The following is a 24,148-nucleotide window of genomic DNA, read 5'->3' on the forward strand; positions in this document are numbered from 1 at the left end:
CATCATCTGTGGGGGTTCCCTGATGAGGCAAGAGAAATGAATTGAAAGACATAGAGAGAGAAAAAGAAAACAACACTGAGACATAAGGACATTGAGTAAGGGTAGCATAACAAACAAGTGTCACATATGTGTAATAGCTCCTCTCTACTAGAGATTGTTCCTAGCAGTGCAGTGGAGGGGAGAGTGTATGTGTTGGGTTTTAGGAAACATAGCTAGGGCTAGGTGACTTCCTAAAATGACAAAAACAGGTTAGCGTTATATTAAGAGTTAGAATAGTGGGTCTGTGTCAGCAGGTTGGATCTTCCCCCTTTCTGGTCACTTGGAGTTGAGGGACTGGAGTTGGCATGGCACAGGTAGGATTTGGATTGATTCTGAGTTCAGTGGAGTGGCAAACGACCAAGACGGCACTCTTAGGAGTTGGAAGGGTTTCATCCACAAGTGTTTGTGTGATGCAGTGGTGACCTGAGGCATCAGGTGTTGAGTTAGCGTCTAACTCTGGTGTTCAAGTACAGTCTATTGAGTCTTTTACATTTCTCTGTAAGTGAGGTGAAGAGGTGCTGTTTTGTGAGGTCGTTGCTTGTCAGGCAGAATCAGGTTTTCCTTTCCTTTCCCACTTCCGATCCTCTTCCCTTCGTTGGATGAACTCTTTCAGGATCATTTTCATCAGTTCCTGAGGGTCAAAACATGGTGATGTTTTTCCTTCTGGAGGTTCAGTTGGAGCTCGATCAGCGTGGAATCTTTGTGAGTTCTTTCGTTGACCTCTTGGGCTGGTTGTGTCAAGGTGGTGTTGCTTTACCTTGGAGGTACCACTGGATTCCCACGAGCTTGTCCCCCTTTGGTTTGCAAATGAGGTGGACCTGTTCCACGGTCTCTCCCGGTGACGTTCAGGTGAGTGTTGTCGTCCATACAGTCCTTTCAAGCTGCTGTTCCACTGTTTAGGTCTGGTATCAGCATGACTGTCTCGTTGTCTATGGTAAGACGACACATTCCACTCACTGGGAGGTAGTTTAGCATTGTCTGGGCCTTGGGCACCCTCAAGGGCCAGATCTTGACTTTGGGTGTTGAAGTCATAAACAGCAGGGATTTTGGCAGTCTTTTCTGAAGTCGTCCTTTGTTTGACGTAGGCTTTATGTGCCAAATCTCGTAATTGCTGAGTGTTCATCGTGTGGGGGCATGTAAGAACCCCAAGATGGTGGCTTACCCCAGGATGAAGGTTTCTCAGGAAGAGAATTTTGAAGTTCAGGTCCTCTTCCATCTCAGGTTCATTGAAGGTGCCGAAGTAGGCTCGTCTGAGTCTGCTATAGTAGGCTTGAGAAGACCATGGCAACCTTGTTTCGTCTCCAGGGCAGCTACAAGTCCTTGTTCAGACTCGATGTCATCAAACTCTCTGATGAGGGCTTCTCGGAGCAGGAGGTAGTCAGTCTTTGTGTGAGCAGACTGACGGTCCAGGAAGCTGCGTACTTCAGGGCTGGAGGTTGCTAGGAGCAAATACAGTCTATCTTTGTCAGTGACATTGAGTCTCATTTCCAAGTGAAAGTCAATGTCTTGAAGATAGGCGTGAACATCTTGGCTGCCTGGCAAATTCGGCGTGAACTTGCCCAGGTTCTTGACTAGCTTGTCAAGGTCTCTAAGGTCCAGGCCACATGGTGATACATGGCAGGCTGGAAGAGAGGGAGCTGGTGAGGGTTTTGGCAGTGAACTCTCAGCTTTCTCACTGTGTGTCAGTTCATGTGCATGCTTGAGTTCATCTTTAATGCTGTTGGACTTTTCTTTGATGTAGTCCAGCTGCTGCGTTAGTCGTCTGATCTCATGTCTAGCTTCACTCAGGTGAGTTTCGAAGACTTTGGTTCTGCTGTCCTTGTCTTTAGAGTCAGCATTTACCTCTTCCAGTCGCTGTTCGACATACTCAAGCTTGTTAGCAACGTCAGCATGGTCGGCTTTGGCTTGTTCCATTTCTTGGGTGGTGGCGGCTAGAGTCTCTTGAAGTTTATCGATCTCCTCTTTGGCAGCTTGATCAGTCTCATCTGGCTGTTCCGGTCGTTCCTGAGCCTCCAGTTCTAGCTGGTTGATGTGGGATTGCATATGTGTCAGCTTGTGCTGGAGCTGGGTGGAATGCCTGTCACTCAGCTTGAGGGTGGCAATGAGGACGTGACTCAGAGTACCTGTGATCTTGGCTAGGTCTTTGTGATTGTAGCTTTTGCTTGGGTCTTGCGTCATAAGGCTGTTTAGGTTCTCATCCAGCTGGTCCTGTGTCAGATGCTGTAGCGTTTCGGCGGCCTTAGGGAGGAGGCTGTCCGTTGCAACACTTAGCCATGCTTCTAGGTCCTTCCAGTGGCCAACAGGGTCTTTGGGGCGAGCCATGTTTTGCAGCAGTTAGGGGGAAGACCTAAAACTGACACAGACCTAGGGGGGAGAGAGAGAGAAAAGAACAAAAACAAAACAAAAACAAATAGCAAACAAAGAGTGTCAGGGTGTAATGTCAGGTATGAGCTACTGTTGAGTGTGGAATAAACAGGTGGGTGTTGTTCTCTGTGACTGTGATCCTCTGGGGGGCGTGCATCTAACTTGTAGTCTCTGTGGGGACAGTCAGTAAACACACACAGTTAGGACAGCTAGAGAACAGAGGAAGAGAGCAAGACTGATAAGGAGTAGAGTGATAATTGGCTGCTTCCAGGTTCCTAAGAGAACGATTCCTTTAGCTTTTGTCAAGCATGTGAAAGGAGGCTTCACGGCTGGAAGTTAGAAATGGGGAGCTCTAAACACTAGGACTGTGACTGTTATTAAATTTCCTTCGCTGTGAAAGAAAGTACAATAACAATGACAGTATTGGTTTCTTACGCATTAGGATTGACACCATACACCAAGTAGACCACTTTTGGATGCGAATCTGAAATTGAATTTGAAAACACCTGTCTTCTGGTTGACTCGTTTCGTCCTTGATTGGGTAGCGTCCTATGGCGAGAAAGGGTAGAGAGAAAGTCAGATAATTTTAACATAAAATGTTTAAGTTTCACAAACATCTGTTAAGTGTTTCTAACGTTCTCTGCTTTCATGATTCACATAGGTACAATCTCAAAAGGGCAACGGTAGTCAACTCGGAAGAAGACAGTTAGAGGAAAGAATAGAAAGTGAAGCGAGTTTTCAAATTACAAAGTTGACAAAGTGGTGGCACTGTTGAGTCAATACATCAAAAGGGGTTGGTTTAATGTTATCAAGATAACTAATTGGAGGCTACTGCTCTGGTATGCTAGGTTATGTGTGATGACTTGAGTTCAGTTGCAGCTACTTACAGGCTAAACTGTCCCATTGCATCAACCAGACACCAGGGGAGCACTGTCCTGTGAGGTAATTTAATACCTGAAGGATAACAATAATAAAAAAAAGAAAAAACTTAATTGCAAATTAATTTAAAACTAATTTTCTTACTCAAAACAACCTCATGGACAACAAGCAATCTGGCTTTAAGAAAGGCCACTCAACTGAGACTGCCCTGCTCTCGGTCGTGGAGGATCTCAGACTGGCTAAAGCAGACTCTAAATCATCTGTCCTCATCTTGCTGGATTTATCAGCTGCTTTTGACACTGTAAACCACCAGATCCTGCTATCTACGCTTGAGTCACTGGGCGTCGCAGGCAGCACTGTTATTCAATGGTTCAGTTCTTACCTCTCGGACAGGTCATTCAGGGTGTTGTGGAGGGGAGAGGTGTTCAACCTACAGCATCTAAACACTGGGGTACCTCAGGGCTCTGTTCTTGGGCCACTTCTCTTCTCTATCTACACGGCATCTTTAGGAAGTCATCCAGAAACATGGTTTTTCCTACCACTGCTATGCTGATGACACCCAGCTATACCTCTCTTTTCACCCTGATGATCCCTCGGTTCCAGCTCGCATTTCAGCCTGCCTGTCAGACATTTCACACTGGATGAAAGATCATCATCTCCAGCTTAACCTCACGAAAACGGAAATGCTTGAAGTTTCTGCCAACCCGACTCTTCACCATAACTTTTCAATCCAGATGGATGGAGCAACCATCACTGCATCCAAAATGGTAAAAAGCCTTGGAGTAACGATTGATGACCAACTGAACTTCTCTGACCACATTTCTAGAACTGCTCGATCTTGCAGATTCGCACTCTATAACATCAGAAAGGTCCGACCCTTCCTATCTGAACATACAGCTCAACTCATTGTTCAAGCTCTTGTTCTTTCCAAACTGGACTATTGCAACTCTCTGCTAGCCGGGCTACCAGCTAGTTCTATCAAACCTCTTCAGCTGCTTCAGAACGCAGCAGCACGAGTGGTCTATGATGAACCCAAAAGAGCACATGTCACTCCGCTACTCACCCGTTTGCACTGGCTGCCAGTTGCTGCCCGCATCAAATACAAAGCTCTGATGTTTGCTTACAAAGCGACCTCTGACTTTGCTCCTTCGTATCTGCTCTCACTTCTGCAGATATATGTGCCCTCCAGAAACTTGCGTTCTGTGAATGAACGTCGGCTCGTTGTTCCATCCCGAAGAGGGAAGAAATCACTTTCCCGAACTCTCACATTCAATCTGCCAAGTTGGTGGAATGAACTCCCTAACTACATCAGAACAGCAGAGTCACTTGCTGTCTTCAAGAAACGACTAAAAACGCAACTGTTTAGTCTCCACTTTCCTTCCTAATCTGCAACTGACATGTAGTATCGTTCAGGAGGCAGGTCCAAATGATTTTAAAAAACAACGATGAAGAGTTGAACTTAGTTTTTAAGTTCAAGGTTGATGACTTTGATTATACCGTACATGTCACAACGGAAGTAATGAAGTGTTTTGGATGCGGGGTAGTGAGGCATGTTATATGCTCTTGCCCTAATGGAAGGAGCACAACTCGTGCGGCCGAAATGCCGGCCGCTGTAATAGGTGTGAGAGAAATGCCGGCCGCTATAATGGATGTAAGAGAAATGCCAGTTGCGATAGCGGATGAGGGAGAAATGTCAGCCGCTATAGTGGATAATGTAAATGATTTGCAGGATGCTACAGTAATTAACGAGGCTGAAATGTCCCCCGCTATAGTGGATGATGCGGATGAATTACCGGCCGCAACAGTTGATAATACAGCTGGTGCTTCGAGCAAACTGCAAGAGAATTTAGAGGCAGATTACTCTGATCGATAAGATGATGAAATGGAACAAAGTGAGCAGCAAGTACATCATAGGATTGATAAATTTCTAAATGTTGAACTTACAGCGACAAGAATAGCGGAGTCAGTTTTATTTGATGAGGATGATGTATTGATGGATGATGAGTTATCTAAAGTGTCAAATAAAAGAAAAAGCCCAGAAAATAAGTCAAAAACAGCAAATTACAAAAGTTTCAAAAATGCAATCAATGGTTTGTTTGTCACAGTGTCAGGAAAGCGTAAGCAGACAGGAAGGTGAAAGTGATTGTGGAGGTGCACAAATGGAACTAGAAGGTGGTTACCCTTTTAACAGAATTCAGACCTTTTTGCAAAAAACAAAGGGAATGAGGTCTGTTAAAGTTGATGAGTTTTTCCAGATTTGAAGCTGTTCCTCGGCTCAGTTAGGGTTTTCATGAAAAACACAGGCCATACTCAAACTTTCACTGATCAGGAGATATTCCGTCTCATTAAGTTGGTGGCTAAAGTCAAAGCCCAAATAGCAAGCGATGGCTAAGTGTTTTTGTTAAGTTTTTTTCCTTTTTTGTTGCATTTATTTTGTTGTTTTGTTTAAATGAAATTTTATTTTTATTATGTGTGAAGTAAAGCTGGGCTCATTAAATATTAATGGTGCCAGAGAAGATGTTAAGAGATTTGCTTTATTTAATCTAATTAAAATGAAGAATTTAAATGTTATTTTTGTTCAAGAAACACATAGTACAGTTGAGATTGAAACAAATTGGAAAAAGGAATGGGATGGACAAGTGTATCTTAGTCATAAAAATAATAACAGTGGAGGTGTTGGTATTCTCTTTTCTAAAGTTTTTCACCTATTTCATGTGTACTGAAGAAATAGTTAAAGGCCGGTTGTTAAAAATACAAGCTGTTTTTGAAATTGTAAAGATTAATTTTATTAATATATATGGTCCAAATTTATGCACTGAAAGAATTATATTTTTGAATATTTTAAGTACAGTATTAAGTAAATGCAGTGAAGATGAATTAATGTTTCTGGGTGGTGATTTTAATTGCACTGAAAATGCAGCTCTTGATAGAAATCATCCAGAACCGCATGGAGCAAGTATGAAAAACCTTGTAAAATTAATTGAAACAAATGATTTATGTGATACCTGGAGATTTTTTCATTCCACCCAACGTCAATATACCTGGACTCACACGAAGGATAATAGTTTATCTCTAGCAAGACTTGATAGATTTTATTGTTTTAATTATCAAACAAACATTCTTAGGGGTTGTTCAATACATCCAGTTGGTGTATCTGATCATTCTCTTGTTCAGGTTTCCTTTTTTGTTAAAAGAGTAAAATGTAACAGTGCTTATTGGCACTTTAATGTGTCTTTACTTTCTGATAAAGTTTTTATTGAAGCTTTTAATATTTTTGGAGTGGTTATACAAAAACAAAAACAGAATATAATTCATTACAGCAGTGGTGGGATATAGGAAAAGGAAAAATAAAGCAGTTATGTTTGCAATATACTCTGAATGTCACAAAAGACATGACTAAGTCCATAAAAGCTTTGGAAAATGAAATTGAACAATTTCAACAATTGGCAAACCAAACTAAAGATAGAGAACATTTTAACAATCTAAAAAAAGAGAAGTTGATAGTTTTTTGGGTTTTTCTACTCGGGGTGCTTTAGTCCGGTCACGTTTTCAGAACATTGTTAAAATGGATGCTCCATCTCACTTTTTCTTTGGTCTTGAACGAAAGAATGGTCAAAAAAGGCTGATACATTCATTGCGGGATAGCAATGGGCAGCTGTTGAAAGAACCTGGAGAAATCCGAAAATGTGCAGTTGGTTTTTATGAGAAACTCTTTAAAAATGAACTTCAGGAGAACACTGAAATGGCTGAATCTTTTTATAGAGAGTTACCTAGAGTTCCTGAAGAATCTATAGTGGAATTGAGTGCAAAGATCTCTGCTGAGGAGCTATTCTGCATTGCAGAGCCTAGAATTAAGCAAGGCTCCGGGTATTGACGGACTTCCTGTTGATTTTACAAGGCTTTTTGGCCGGTGCTTAGTGAGGATCTACTGCTGGTTCTCAGGGACAGTCTAAGTAAAGGGCTGTTACCTTTGAGCTGCAGAAGAGCTATTCTCACTCTTCTCCCCAAGAAAGGGGATTTACAGGAAATTAAAAACTGGAGACCAGTTGCTTTGCTCTGTACTGATTATAAAATCTTGTCCAAGGTGTTGGCTTTTAGGCTAAGAAAGTAATGGAGTCTATTATTCACGTGGATCAGACTTATTGCATTCCGAATAGATTAATTTCTGATAATATTTTCTTAATTCGTGACTTTGTAGATCTTTCTAGATCATTAGGTTGTGAAAATGCTTTAATATCTTTAGACCAAGAAAAAGCTTTTGATAGAGTCGAGCACCAATATTTGTGGCAAACGCTTGATGCTTTTGGTTTTAGCTCTACATTCATGAATATGATTCGAGTCTTGTACAGTGACATTGAGAGTACATTGAAGATCAACGGTGGTTTAAGCGCTCCTTTTAAAGTTCAGAGGGGTATAAGACAAGGATGTTCACTTTCTGGTATGTTGTACTCTTTGGCAATAGAGCCTCTTTTACAAAATTTGAGAAGTTCTCTTTCAGGTGTACATATTCCTGGTTGTGAAACAGTTTTTAAGTTATCTGCTTATGCTGATGACATTGTTGTTCTTGTCAACAAGCAAAGAGACATTGACACTTTGGTGAAAAATATTAAAGTTTTTAGTGTGTTATCTTCTGCTAAAGTAAATTGGGACAAGAGTAAAGCTATAACTTTTAGTGAAAAATTAGTAAGAAACTTGTTTTACCTGGTGGTTTAAGCTGGAGTACGGAGGGTTTTAAATATCTTGGAATCTATTTGGGTGATGAGACTTTAATGTGTAAAAATTGGGAAAATGTTCTAGAGAAAGTTGAAGGACGCTTAAAAAAGTGGAAGTGGATTTTACCACACATGTCTTTTAGAGGTCGAACACTTGTTATCAACAATTTGGTGTCTTCAATGTTGTGGCATCAATTAATGTGTATTGACCCTCCAGTACAGATGCTTGCAAAAGTACAATCAATTCTAGTGGACTTTTTTTGGGACCGAATGCATTGGGTCCCACAGAGCGTTTTGTTTTTGCCAAAAGAAGAAGGAGGCCAAGGTCTTATCCATCTTGCCAGTAGAGGTGCTACCTTTCGATTTCAATTTATACAGAGGTTCTGTTTGGACCAAAGATCTTGTTTGGAGACCCTTAGCCAGAACTATATTGTCCCAAGGAAGCAAACTGGAACTTGCAGACTCGTTGTTTTTAATGAACATAAGCCCTAATAAGCTGAAAAATCTTCCCAAGTTTTATCAAGGTCTCTTTACTGTGTGGGGACTGTTTTGTAAACAAAGAACAACAACAGGAGAGTCGTTATTATGGCTCTTAAAAGAACCTGTTGTGTATGGAACACGTTTCAACGTAGAGGACATTAAAGGACCTTCTGTTATGCAGTCATTCATTTCGGCTGGAATTGTCACTCTCAGACATGTAGTGGATCTATGCGGACCAGACCTTTCTAATCCTCAAAATCTGGCAGTTCATGTGGGAGTAAAATCGGTTCGGATCATTGAGCAATTACTTGCTATTTGGAAAAAACAAACTTGCAGAAACTGAACTTTCTTTTTTGAATGAGTACTGTAATGGACAATGTCTGTCAAACCTTGATGCATCTTTTCCTAATATGTTACTACTTCCTGAATTTAAAGAATGCACTGGTCAATTTTTGGAATCTGAATTCTCTGTCACAAATGATTTGAAAAACATTAAAGGAAAAGCTATGTATAACCTGTGTATAAAAGTGTTAAACAAAAATAGACTAAATGGTAAGGTTGACACTCCTTGGAGAGCTCATTTAAGGGTTGGAAATGAGATCAAACCTGAATGGCGAGCATTGTATAAACCACCGTTGACAAAGAGGGTAGGAGACTTGCAATGGAGAATTCTGCATGGTAGTTTGGCTGTTAATGCTTTTATTTCCATGATAAATCCTAATGTATGATCAATGTCCTTTCTGTCAGCAGAGAGAAACCTTTTTCATAGTTTTTCCGACTGTGGCAGATTGAATGCTTTGTTTCGGTTATTGCAAAAGATGTTTATAATGTTTGGAGAAAAGTTTTCAAAACAAATGTTCATTTTTGATTTTAAATATTGTCAAAAATGGAGAGTGAAATGTCAGTTGCTTAATTTTGTACTTGGTCAAGCAAAATGGCAATCTACTTAAGTAGAAGAAACAAGATAGAAGGTTTTTTAGACAGTGATGTGAGTACAGTTTTTGTCAGATCAGTGAAAGCCAGATTGAAAATTCATTTTGACTATTTCAAATAGACCAATAATGGAGAACAGTTCATAATCATTTGGTGTTTTAAAATGTATTATGTATGGTTGAAGAACATATGTTGTTTTTGGGCTGTGTTGAGTTGAATTAGAGGTCTGTTTTCATAAAGTTTTACTTTAAAAATGTAAAAAGCCTTCTGTATGATAATGAATTGAATGTTGTGAAGTAATAAAGAGAGATTTGGACTTCTCCTCTCCTCTCTCTCTCTCTCTCTCTCTCTCTCTCTCTTTTTTAAAAAAAATAATAAAATTTTTTTACTAATGCTTTGCTTCTTAGACTTTACACACCTGAAACTTGTCTATAGCACTTGTTCACTGCTGTTCTTATAGTTGTGTAAATTGCTTCCTTGTCCTCATTTGTAAGTCGCTTTGGATAAAAGCGTCTGCTAAATGACTAAATGTAAATGTAATTCAAATTAGAAATGACATTACGTGATTCAGAAATCAGATTTTATCAATAACCTTGATTAAGAGCTGCTATAATTAATCAATAATTGTTATAGAAAAGGCAAACCAAACACCTATTAACTATTAATGAAATTAAAATTTCCAAATAGTAATAATGTTGGTTAAGACTAACACTCAGTGAGGTTGTCATTAAAATCATAAACACAATTATGATTTAATTAATCAGCAAGCATCCCTGCAAACTATAGTTATGAGAATAAATCAATTTCTAAATCAATGATGATAGCAAATGGGTATTCCTGATGTCATTAAATTAGATCAAAAATGTTTAATTAAATTAATCAATAACTGTTATTGAGGTAGGGCAGCCAATCATCAATGAACTATTAAATGAAATTAAAATTTCAGAATAGTGATTGTGTTTGTAAAGTCCCAGGAACAATAAATGTTATGATTAAATTAATCAGTAAACACTACTTATAAATCTTGTTACTTCTTACTTCTACTTACTTCTAATATCAACAGTCATAGGAAATGGTTGTTCCTATAATGTTAGTAAGTTTCAGAAGAAAATCATTAATCATTAATTAAGCATTAATCTGATTGAGCAATCAAAAGCATTAAGTTATAGTCATAAACTATAATTCATTGCTAATAAACCAACAACTTATGAGCATTTGGATTGATAAAACAGGCCAGGTTAAGCAGGAAAAACATTTGACAAATGTGATTAAACCAGCGATGAGATCGCGTACAGTAAGGTTTTAAATCCGCATTAGTCAAAGACTTTTCCAAGAAAGGGGAGAAACTGAGAAATAAGGCAAATAGCCTAAAAAGTGAGAAATCAAGATTAAAATTCTCGCTAGCGTGAGTTGGGTTGTCACTTCAACTTAACACACTGCATTCAAGACCACAAGAGCGCTAACCACTAGCCTTCAATGCTACAGCCATACCACACACTTCAATGCAACAGTGTGAGCTTCAGTTAGCTTAGCCTTGTGCTAATGTCTACAGCCGATGCACGTGCGGGGGACTGCGCCTGCGCACTTGAAAGTTATTTCGAAAAAGTCTCCCATGACTCTCGGTAGGCTGTTACTATGACGACGTACACAGAACGAACCAATATGCGGTTATGCACACAAGCTTACATGAGTCACGTGAAATGGTGGCACATTTCACATTGCTCAACAGAATATAGCACTATTAAGATCTCGGCGGATCCCAGCGCTCTGTGTCGAGACTATGCACAATCAACGACACTTGTGGATTAAACCACACATGTTACTTGATCAAGAGAAGTTCTCCCGTGAGAATACGCTCGGGCTCGCTGGAGCGCAGCGCTCTGAGTTCACTAAACTCTGATGCTAGTGAATTAAATGGCAAAAGACAGTTAGCTACTCTGTGCTTAATTTGCCCAGGGAGAAATGCACAGTTAGTCTTTAAAGCTGGGACACGCACCTTTAAATCAACTGTGAAGGCCTTATAGGAGAAAGAATAAGGAACACGCTTATTGTTTCTCAATCCGTGCGCTTTACAGCGACTTATAGCTTTTGTCTCGTGGACAATAACTATTTACTGCAGTTCGCTTTCTCAAAAGCACTCGAGTTGCGCATTCGTGCGTTTAAACACACTGGTACCACAATAAATCATACAGCAACACAACAACTTTGTTTCTCTGTCTCTGATCTATTCTTCCGGACAAAATAGAAAAGATAAACAAAGTTTTTGTGCTTAAAAGTCAGATCGTGCTGTGCCCAAAAATTCTCCACCATTATTATGTAGGGGATCAACCTACGTTTTAAGATCAATCAGGGATTTAATAGCTCATTTCAATGAACCGGATCTTGAAGATTCGAATCATTGATTCAGATTGAATCAGATTAAAAGATTCACACTTTATCTACCATTTGTCCTGCAAATAGAAGACATCGTATCTTACCAATCTTGTTAATATTATTTACGTGGCCAACGATAATAACATAACACAGTATTGGGTTAACTTTTAGTAAGGTAACAAGATCTACAGCTCGAGGCAATGACTTAGAAGCACATAAACAAGAACACAGTTCTTACAAACTGAGAACAAAGATTTATTGAGCTACACTACGATACATGAAACTAACTACGTAATAAGCAAACAACAAACAAACGCACACACACATTCACACATACACACAGAGGCAGTTCAGATGATGTAAGATGAGTTGAACAACCGTCCCAAATTAATTCTAATACTTACAAGATCTTAGAATAACACCTGAGAAACCACAAAAGCAGAGATATGGCTTATTTTTAACTGCTTAAGATCAATCTGCACCAGATCAGCAAGAGACAACATTATTTTGTGGTACTTGCGCCCTTTTTGCCGAAGTCGAATTTCCCTCGCCGGCTGGCCTCGGGGAAACACAGTGCTCCTGATTGGCTGGTGGCTTCTGTGTCGTCCTTGGGATTCCCTCGCTCGTGAGTGGGTCGTTCTGGGTTACCGAGGTGACGGACTGCTGAGAGTCGGTTTGCGGAAGTTCGTGCGGTTTCGGCGGTCCGAAACTTAAGAGGTTTGCATGGAGTGTTCGTGGTGACCCAATCGCGTGGCGGCGCAGTGTCCGAGCAGGCGAACGGGGGCAGAAAGCAAAAGCATGTGCAAGCCAGCTAATGCAAAAAGCAAAGTTTCTTTGTTGCAGGGTGTTTTAAGTGACCTGGTTTGGTCCATCCCCATGGCACTGTCTTCCAAAGAGCAGTTCCCATGAAGGGCGGGGCCACGCCCCGTACCATCATAGAAAGGGTTAATAATTAACAGACTGCATGTAGAATTCTCGTGGTAAGTTTTGTGACTATATCACATCAAAGGTTACACAACGAATACTGTTTGTGCTACTAGTTTTTCATTTACACCAATCTATTGCAAATGTCACTAGCTTTCGTTCAATACCAGACATCATACATTTCAGACACATACAGATCATTTTAATCTGCAATAAGGGTTAAAAAACATAATTAACCTGGTTGGTTGGAATAAACATAGCATATGAGGAAAACCATGGCATATTATTCAAAGATACATCTGCCTTAGTTTTGACAATTTAAAAGTTTGTCTTTCATTCGTATGCATTATTTCTCTTTGTCTCTATGAAATTGTACATCTGGCAGGATGTGCCAGAGGCGAGCACATGACCATGTAGCGGAGTCATTCAAAAGTCTCGTGAGGCCATTCCCGCTGAAAATCCTGTAAAGCCCCATTGTTTAAGTTTATTAGTCATTTACTAGTTAGCTGAAGGGTACCAGAACATTTGCAGCCAAAGTATTATTCCCTCAATAGCTGCACATCATTCATCATCTCCAATGGATTGGTTTGGTGAAAATGTGCCTTGGCACGTCCTCTTCTTCTATTAAAACTAATTCAGCCATAGCATCTGAGTTTAAAATTGACTTAAGGGAGTAGTTGCTACTTAGGGGCAGCACGGTGGGGCAGTGGGTAGCACAATTGTCTCACAGCAAGAAGGTCGCTGGTTCGAGCCCTGGCTGGGTCAGTGGCATTTCTGTGTGGAGTTTTCATGTTTCCCTGTGTTGGCGTGGGTTTCCTCTGGGTGCTGCGGTTTCCCCCACAAGTCCAAAAACATGTGGTATAGGTGAATTGGGTAAGCTAAATTGTCTGTAGTGTATGTGTGTGAATGAGTGTGTATGGATGTTTCCCAGTGCTTGGTTGCAGCTGGAAGGGCATCCGTTGCGTAAAATATATGGATAAGTTGGCAGTTCATTCTGCTGTGGTGACCCCAGATTAATAAAGAGACTAAGCCGAAAAGAAAATGAATCAATGAAAGAGTTGCTACTTAGAAATTACTTCGATAATTAAGGGGGGAACTCAATGACAGTCAATTTGTCATTGTTCTTTAAGTTGGGTTTTTTTTTTTTTTTACTGAAGATTCACTTAACCTTATACCTAAAGGATTTCTTAGCTTAAGGGTTTTCATGCAACTGGGCACTGATGTCTAGCTTTGTATGCAGACAACAGAAAACAGCCGTAGTCGTCATCTAACCATATCAGTAGTAAATATTCAGGTGACTGGGTAAATTTTGGGTAGTGCCGTATAGGCAGAAGTATGGATACACTGCATTGAAAAGGGTCAATCTATTGACCTTAGCCATTTTACACACACACGCAGCACGCACACACACACACACACACACACACACACACAACTTGCCTAAATTGCCTAGTTAACCTGTTTTATATAAGTTTAATAGATTTTTTGTCTCTGCTAAAAAGCATCTAGGAAAAGTTTGAAAAAGTTAAATCACATTAGGGCTAATAATTTTTTTTCGACTGTATATCACATTATTTTTTTAAGCAGAAAGCTGACTAAAGTTTGCCTTTATTCCTTTTTTTTGTCTGTGGGCTCCCCTGGGCAGTTTTCCATATTTTAGTCACCTTCCTGCTAATTGGGCTGTACTAATATTGGTAGTCTGTGTAGTCTGCTAGATTTTACTGATTATTGGATGGGCTCATTCCCACAGCTCCAGATTTGGGACACAGCTGGTCAGGAAAGGTTTCGCTCTATAACCCAGAGCTACTACCGCAGTGCCAATGCCCTGATCCTCACCTATGACATCACCTGCGAAGATTCCTTCCGGTGCCTTCCTGAGTGGCTGAGGGAGATTGAGCAGTATGCCAACAACCAAGTGGTGACAATCCTAGTAGGTGAGTGTTCAACAAACAGTCTTAATATTAATTTCATAACTGTTTGTTGATAAACTGCGATTCACATTAGACCAGTGGTCACCAACCTTTTTAGTCCAAGATAGTCATTTTAGTCCTTGACCTCAGCCTTGCTGATAGGCAAGATCTACCCAACAAACAACTTGACAGAAAATAAAGATATTTAAATCAAATTTAACAAGTTGTATTTATAATTGCATACATGACTTTAATAATAATAATAGTAATATAAATTAAGCCACTTTATACAATTACAGTGAAAGTAAACTACAATTAAAGTAAACTCAAAATGATTGTTAAAAAGAGGACCTTTTTTAAGACTTTTTTTTTCCAAGACCTTTTTTTTTTCAGTGAACATGGATTCAGAGGTTTATTCATTTTTATTTTGTGTTTTATCAGTGCATGGGGTCTCTGCATCTGATAGATCAGTCTAGTGCACTGAGCGAGTTTTGTCTGTGTTCATATTTACAGTAATGAACATCTTTGCGGCTGGGTCATGTCATATGTTCAGAAACAGCATTGTTGGATTACAGCATTAGATCGGTAGCAGTTAGTCATATACACGTCTTCTCCCTTAATTGTCTTCTCCATTACTTGTTACCATGAGAAATACAAGGTGTGGTGAGCAGGTTCAAATGCATGCGTCTGACGTTGAATGTGTGACTGAGAGACCTGAATTATTTTGTTTTTTTTTGGTGGGTGTGCGTCTATTTTATTTTATTTTTTCAATTTAAATAGTGCATAATTTTCCGAGTTCTTCCCTGCTTGCTGACTTTGCCATGTTGTTCGTGTGTTTCTATGACAAATGCAGGGTAAACTACAGGAGCCCAGACGCGAGTGTCAGGTGTTATGGTGAAAACCCATTTCATTCAAATAAAAAAAACTATGTAAATGTCACACTCAAGTTAATCGATAAAAACGATTTATCTCCCAGCCCTGCAACCAAGAAAATCTAGGAAGATACACTTAGATTACATTTAGAGTAATGAAAATGTGTGAGAAAATGCACTGTGACATTAGTAGGAATAAGATTATATGAAGTGCCTATAAAAAATAAGATTGGTAAAATAATTTTCAATGACACTTCTGCACATTAGCATTTTAAAAATGAGCTGTAATAAAATTCTACTAATAATAATAATAACTATGGGCCCTATCATCAGGGTTTCCGCAGGGTCTTAAAAAGTCTCAAATTTTAGGCCCTAAAAAGTCTTAAATTCGCTGTTCTAGGTCTTAAATATTTTTGCACAAATCTTATTTTTCTGATGTCCATGTAACGCTACATCTAATGCTCAATTAAATTCTTTAATTGTTGTTGTTGCTCATTTTTCGTGGTGTTGTAGTTCTTTATTTCACTAGTCCAAATGTAATTGTGGTATTACAACTACAAATGAGACCAACATGCAATAGCCAATCATATTTCTGTTATTGAACTCATTAAGATGTTAATAAAATGCAATAAATGGGAAATTTAAGAAATAATATAAATAATTCTTGTTAACTGTAATTCTTGTATACTGATGCTCTGTTTTCTAGGCTTTATTGGTAATAAGGGTCAGGAATGTTGGACCATTATTGACTTGTTGGCTTATAAGTAGAGGACAGAATCTAGCCAGACAGTAATGTGTGAATTGTTGAGTGGGCAAAATAAAAATAAAAAGTCAGTATTTTTGGTAAGTTTTTTTGCTTTTATTCTTGCCAAAATAAAAAATATATAATTGTAGAGCAAGTAATTTTCTCTTGTCATTGATATTTAACTTTAATAGGTAGAACTGTCTGAGATATGAACAAAAGCGAGTGATGCGTTAAAGTTTCATTTTAGAAGTCTTGAATGGTTATAAATTTTTATGAAAAAATTTATAAAAAAAAAAAATTTGTTTAAAAATAAAGAATATCAGAATGGTGAACGTGTCAAGTATAAAAGCCTCGTCTATTTCGTGAGGTGCGCGCATAGTCAGCGGAGGTCCGCAATGCAGTGCCAGGCGAAAGTATAAATTTGTCATAAGATGTTTTTTTTTCTATAGTTTAATGGTGCATCTAACCTGTCTTTAGTACAGTTCAATTTAAATAAATGTATTTTACCATTAATTTTGTGATTTAGCATTTCTCTCGCGTGTTTTGATATTGTGATATAGGTCTTAAATTTAATACTTAATGGTCTTAAAAAGTCTTAAATTTGACATTATGATATCTGCAGAAACCCTGTATCATACATCTAGCGCAATATGGCGCAAGACATTTATGGCACGATTTGTTGCTATCATTTTATGCCATGTTGTTTAAACAGCAAATCTATTTGCACCACTTTGTGGACTCATGGGTGTGCCGGTGTAAAAGGAGGTGTGTTAAGACGCATAGTTGATGGGTTGCTATTTTGAGGAACTGAAACAGACTTCGCCTTTGACCGACTAAAGTCCTGCTCACACTGTGAGATCTCAGCCACGATTTTGCCATTGGAGACAAGTTTGGGAAATCCTGAAAGGTTCCTCAAATCCTAGGCTAAAATCTGTGATCTTTGATTCGATGAAGTTCTGGCAGTGTGAGAAGATTTCAGACACCAATCCAAGAACCAATAGGAGCTCTAAATTTGATGACACAATCCATGCGACAATTCAAATGGCTGCGGGTAAATGTCAAAACAGATTGTTTACGTTTGCTGTGAGAAATCATTTCAGACTGTGGGGTAGTGAAAGTGTCACGGTTTGATGACGTCAAATACAAGGGGGCATTTTCTTTCGTGTTTGGGGCGTCTTCATTGTTGTTCAGTCTGACTTTATGACAGCTGAGATCTTACAGTGTGACATGGGAGCCATGTTTGTGCAGTCTGACATGCTACAATCATTCAGGATTATAAAAAAATCACAAAGTGTGAGCAAGGCTTAAAAGCTGGCCTAAAGTCCAGTGCAGAGCTCGTTAGTTATGCACCTATGCAGGTCCAAACGCTTACACATTGCTTAGTACACACAGGATGTACAGCAATACACAAATATCTTTACATATGAAAAAAATAAAGGATTAAAATGTTCCAAAAATTATTATTTTCTGTAAAATAAATAAAAAACAATACCTCTATGACAAAACCAAAACACGTTTGATTTGTTCATCTGTTGGGTTTGAAGATGTATGCACCATATGGAGCAGAATAGGACGTATGTTTGGATATTTTTTGACCCAACTTTATTATTATTGTTTATTTATTAATTTGCTGGAAATTAGAACAGAGTTTAGAAATAGTTTTGAAACAAATCTTTGTTAAAATTAAATATGTAGGCTAATGGATGTTTTCAGTGGAGTGCGTACAACACTGTTTCAACACAGCACATTTGTGCCTTTAAAGTAAAGAGTAAAAGTAAAATAAAGGGAAAGTAAAGAGGCTGAATGGAGGAGGCTCATTCTTTATCCTCATGCAGATGGTCTGTTTAACTGTTCTCGCTAGTGAAGCATTCAGTTTTTCTACTTATAAAGTCCACCATGTAAATAGGAAATGCACCATGGTGCAATGCAACTAAGTCTTAAAAGAAATTGGAGATGAAACTCTAGTTGGTTTAATGCACGTCATGCTCAAAACACACCCAACACATTAAGAAATAAGCACAACCCTGTTAGACCATGTGCTGGGGCGCACAGCGTATTTTTCTGTCCTTAAAAAGCAAAAGTGTATTCCGACACGCCCTTATACTTTTGCACCATGCACTTTAGACTTTGCACCTAGATTATTAAAATAGAGCCCTTTTAGAGCCTACAACAAATATAAATGTACTAAAACATTACAATATAATTCAGCAGTAACTGCGGTTTTTCAAAAATATTTTGCAGCAACAATTTGCAATGTAAGAAGGCAAACTAGTGCTTGCAGTTGGATATTATTGTAGGAGCTTAAAGGGCACCTATGGTGAAAAATCTACTTTTCTAGCTGTTTGGACAGACATATGTGCAGGTATAGTGTATAGACCGTCATATTGGGGTGATATAAACACACTCAGTCCTGTTTTTTCAATTTAACAACATAAAAACGGTGGACCAATTGGAGTGGTTTTCAGACCGACCGCAACTTGATGTAGGAGTGCGGTCCCCCCGCCCACCGAATTGACAGCTGCGCGTATTAACATGTTCAGGTAGTCACGTGTATAATCATATCAACAAGAGAGGACTATCTATCTGTCTATCTGTCTATCTTCTGTCTTCTGTCTGTCTGTCATAATGTTGTCAAAATAATTGCATTTTATCAAAATGTCATAACTGGATTTTCACACAAACCCACCCCTGCGCAAGCCCTTGCTCATATCAGTCAATGCATAGCCAAATCTCCAACTGATACATAATTGCCCATCTTACATTTGTTTTTTTTATTGTATTCTATAATCCACTACACTAAGATTCATGACTTTTTAATGTCACTTGTATAAAAAACAGTTATCAGCAAAGTTAAGTATACTTTCTGATTAAGAATCACATCATACTCTAACTACAGTGGTAGAAATATTTCTATCAACATTAGTTTCACATTTGCAGAGCTGCATCATTCTGTCAACTCACCAGACTGGAAATGAACTTTTAGGTTTTATAATTCTAGTTGGCTAAAGAATTATATAATTAACAAGCTGATATAGTAAATATCGGGATGTTTATTTACTGGGTGATCCACAGTTTTTAGAGCTAAAATGCAAATTACAGGGGGACAAAAATGACTTTAAAAAAAATGTCAGCATTTTTCATTCATTTTTACACATGCTATCTGCAAGTCTATACATTACGTGATATATGTATTAGTAAAATCTTTTGTGTATTTGTTTGTAGCTTATCAAGGATTGACATATCTCAATATCCTTTTGGATTCTACTTCTAAACAATTTCATTTTATTTTGGTATTTGTATTTTTAAGGTACTGTCCTTGTTTGTAAGCTTAAACGTAAAAAGTAAAGTAACACTTTGAACTGGCTGCAGCATTTGTTCATATATTAAAAGGTAATTTCCACAATTGAATTGCCACAAGTTGCTGTTTTCATTGCTGACACAGCACGAGATTAATTTGTTTATTTAACTGTTGAAAAGGCAATGTTAAAAGTTTGAAATGGGCCTAAGACTTGCGATTATTTGAGCAAAAATATAACCAAAATGTTTAAAATATTATTTTGATGTAAGTAATTGTTTTCGTGTTTAAATATTATTTATTTTGTTGACAAAAACTTGCCCCATTAGCACTAATTCATGTCTCAGGTGGTTGTTAATTACAACAGTGTTGCAAACAGTTTCTAAATATTCTAAATATTTCAAAAGTATATTATCAATAAACTAAAAACAGAAACCTTTAAACTTATTTTGTCCCCCCCCCCTCCCCTCAGTCTTCCCTCAGTCACATGCCCCATTATACATCTCATTATGCGGGTCTTTGTTTTCTCAGGGTGTGAATCACTGCATTAGTAATAATATTTCACATCTCCTTGCATATAAGCCATAGAGCATTGTTATCTTACAAATTTAAATCAATATATTGTTTTCTGTAAGCAAGTTAACAAGATGATTTTTACAACTCATTTTGAAACAAAAACTGTAGGCTACATGATCCAGTTCTTAAAATTCTTGTGAACAAATATTCTGTGTTTCTGAGCTATTTCAGTGACTTCAAAATTTTAAGTTGTTCACTTACCATATATGTAATGTTTCTTTTCAAAACACAATTTTGTACCTAATTGTAGCTAACATTTTATTGTAGCTCAGTATTTGCTGTTACAGTGGTATTAGACTTAGCCACTTATATATAAGCAACTGAAAAAAAGTATAAATATCAGGGAACATCAGAACTGCTCCAGTCCCCCAAAACACCCTTAGACCCCAGAGGGTTAAGTTAAAAGAGGCTTTTAAAAAAAAATAATAAAAGGAATTCCCTAATTATTTTACTTTATTCTATTCAGGAGCTACAGGTATATGTACCCACTGACCAGTAAAAGCCACTGCTCGCTCTCTCTCTCCTCGGGCAATGGCATTATGTTGTACAGTATGGCCCAAATCATTTTAAATATGTATAAAATGTCTAATATATTATATTAAAATTAATAAGAATACAGCAAATTGGAAATAAATGACAGAAATGAAAAAAAAAATCAATTAAACAGACAATATCTCTAAATTAGAATACTTACTAGATTAAAAATGTTAAATAATAATAAATGATTGTTTAAATAAGGCAAATAAGTTGATTAACCATTTCTAAGATGTACACATATTTTACAGCTAGTTTACAATTCATTTTGTCTCTCTGAATATAAAGTTTTTCGTTTTGAAAATGTGCACTGGTATCAGCTGTGACAGGATTGTATTTACTCTCTTTAATACACATATAAACATGTCCACAGAAAAAGGATTGCACTTCAACCGAGAGTAAAAGATCTGTTCCAACTCTCTCTGTGATCAGCTGCACCTTAAGATGAATGAACAGTGCATGTTTGTAATAAAGCAAAGACAGTAAAATTGTTATTTAATTTTTCATTATCAGGATTCACCACTGCTGCGTTGTTTCAGTACAACCTATATAAATTTGCTTCAAACACAAAACAGGTGTTCCAGTTTGTGGACATAAGTTATGGTTTATTTTGCACAGTAGGATAATAAAGATTCATACAACAGTGCATATTAACTTGTATCCTCTACATTTGATGCAAGTACTCTTTCAAAACAGTGTAAAGTTTAAAGTGTGTGCTTGTGTGTACAGCAAATTTTGTATAACGTCATTTAAGAAAGCGTAAATAAACTTCACAACAAATCAAATAACCTTACGTAATATTTTGTCTCTGAACTGAATATCTACTTCATATCGGAACAGTGGAGAACCTTCCCAGAAGTGGAATCAGAATTTCCTCAGGAGCACAGCGACAACTCATCCAAGGGATCACAAAAGACATCCAATGAAGTTCAGGTCTCGCTTATTTCAGTTAAGGGGAGTGTTAATGACTCCACCATAAGAAAGAGACAGGAAAAAATGGTTTGTCTGGCAGAGTTCCAAGACGAAAACCACTGCAGAGCATAAAGGTTCATCTCAGTTTAAAACATCTTGATGATATTCAAGACCTTTGGGAAAATACTTTATGGACTGATGAGAAAAAAGTTGAACTTTTTGGAAGGTGTGTGTCCCGTTATGTGTTGCATAAAAGAAACACTGCATTTCAGAAAAAGAACATCATACTAACAGCGGTGGTGGTAGTGTGATGGTCTGGGACTGTTTTGCTGCTTCAGGACCTGAAAAAATTGCTGTGATAAATGGAACCAGATTCTGCTGCGTACCAACATATGCTCATGGAGATTGTCTGACCATCTGTTAGTGACCTTAAGCTGAAGCAAACTTAGTTTCTGCAGCAGGACAATGCTCCAAAGCACACCAACAAATCCACTTCTGAATGGCTGAAGAAAAAAAAAATGAAGACTTTGAAATGGCCTAGTCAGTGTCCCGACCAGAGTCCAGTGAATTGCTGCAAACAATTTTGCAAAGATGAGTGGGCCAAAATTCCTCCACAGGGCTGTAACATACTTACTGTAAGTTACTGAATATGCTTGATTACAGTTGTTACTGCTAAGGGTGACCCAACTAGTTATTAGGTTTAGGGGTCAAACACATTTTTTCAGCACAGGGCTGTGTAGTTTGTATTTTTTTTTCCTTTAACAATAAAAACATTTAATTTAAAAAACTGCATGATGTGTTTACTTGTGTTATCTTTGGCTAATATTTAACAGCTTTCTACCATTGTTGTGTAAAAACAAAATGATGCTGGCACATTTGCTAGCCAATTTTACCCCCCCTGTAATTTGACTCTAATCGCAGCTGAAATTTTCTATTATTACCTCCTTCTTAAATCTGTATATTACTATATAAATAAACATCCATGACATTAAATATTGAGATTTTTTTATTCATGTATTTTTTTTTTCACCAGAATGAAAATAATTTAAACCTAAAATTTGAGCCAGGAACCTCTGGTTGAGTTGACACGAATAATCTAGATGCTGAATAAGCAAACAGCTCACTTGTTAAAAACTGAAATAAGTCACTGGCTTATGTTCAACCTTCTAGCTTTCAACAACAGATTTTTATATACTTCCTTTTCACAAGAGCATTTCAGTCTTGTTCATTGGTGTTGTTTGCAGGGAATAAGATAGACTTGGCTGATAAGCGAGAAGTCCTTCGTCAGCGAGCAGAGGAGTTTGCAGAAGCTCAGAGCATGCTTTATCTGGAGACCTCTGCCAAGGAATCAGACAACGTGGAGAAGCTCTTTCTAGATCTGGCCTGCGAACTAATCCGTGACGCCAAGCAAAACACGTTGGACAACAACGACTCCACTCCCATGCCCGGAGAAGGGAAAAACATCAATTATTTGGGCTGCTGCAGCATGAACTAGTAAACTTGGCCACGCTGTCTGGCTGAAGAGACAACATGGATTGCATACAAAGTGGTTGTATTGTTGGTGGCCACTGCGTAGTTGCACACTACAGTCTACACTAAGGTCTACTTTATTCTTCTTAAATCCCTGAGTATTTTAAAAAAAATCGTAATGCTGCTTTTAAAGTTGGCATCTGAAGCTCCTATGCTTTTGACCATGGCCTTGTTGTTATACAGTAGTGCTTGCTGGTAGGTCAGACAATGAGATTTTTACACTCCTGAACAATGCAACAGTTGGGATGTCATTTTAGAGATTTGAAAAACAACAACAAAGTTTTGAATGCAGATCTTCATCAGCAATTTCACCCACCTGATAGATTGGTTCATCAAAAAATGTGTAATTTATTTACTCTCATTTTGTTCCAAATTCATATTATTTCCAACATATACTGAATCAGGAACAGCAAAATTATTTAATGGCACCTCATTTTCCTGTGGATGACAGGGAAAAAATAAACATGCTTTTATGTTGACATCGTGAAGCATTGCAGACATGGGATTGGTGACACATTACAAAAAGTTAAATAATTAAACCTTGTGTCCTGATGCCTATTTGTTGTTTACAAATCCTCACGACATCTTACCTCTGGCAAATTGTGCCGTTATCTGGAGAAAAAAAACATGTATCTGAATCTTATGGGCAAGCTATATTACTTTATTCTTTTGAAGCCATATGATGCTTTCAGGTTTGGAACAATATGAGGGTAAATGAATGATGAAACAGTTTTTGTTTTACGTTTGGCTGCACCATTAACGGGTGTTTTACCCTAACCATTTATTTCTGTTATCATTTACTAACCCTCGACTTGATCCAAACTGGTTTGAGTTTTTCTCTTCTGTTCATCACAAAAGAATATATTTGTAGAATGTTATTTACTTGTTGTAATTAACATAGTATTTTTTCCCGTTACTAGCATGTAAGTAGCTGGGTTTCCGTCAACCTGTGCTAATGCACATTTTGATGTATCGCAAGTGATGGAAACACCAAATTTGACATAAAATTTCTTTGATTTGCAAAAAAGGTTTTTACACTTGCTTTCAGTGGTTTGGGGTTCAAAATAACC

At 38.0% G+C, this 24,148-nt stretch overlaps 2 protein-coding genes across 2 annotated transcripts; one reads left to right on the forward strand and one right to left on the reverse strand.

Moving 5' to 3' along the window:
* Positions 1-281: 281 nt before the first annotated feature.
* On the reverse strand, positions 282-2,666 carry LOC130241516 (uncharacterized). Its single transcript, XM_056473347.1, is given in 2 exon segments — positions 282-1,320; positions 1,323-2,666. Coding segments are annotated over 2 exon segments (1,779 nt in total). The 5' UTR covers positions 2,362-2,666; the 3' UTR covers positions 282-580.
* An 11,770-nt stretch (positions 2,667-14,436) lies between these two features.
* On the forward strand, positions 14,437-23,284 carry LOC130241381 (ras-related protein Rab-30-like). Its single transcript, XM_056473107.1, has 2 exons — positions 14,437-14,638; positions 22,793-23,284. The coding sequence occupies exons 1-2, from the start codon at positions 14,437-14,439 to the stop codon at positions 23,041-23,043; spliced, it is 453 nt and encodes a 150-aa protein (XP_056329082.1). The 3' UTR covers positions 23,044-23,284.
* The last annotated feature ends 864 nt before the right edge of the window (positions 23,285-24,148 follow it).

This window comes from Danio aesculapii, chromosome 15 (assembly GCF_903798145.1).
Source record: "Danio aesculapii chromosome 15, fDanAes4.1, whole genome shotgun sequence".
Classification (NCBI taxonomy): domain Eukaryota; kingdom Metazoa; phylum Chordata; class Actinopteri; order Cypriniformes; family Danionidae; genus Danio; species Danio aesculapii.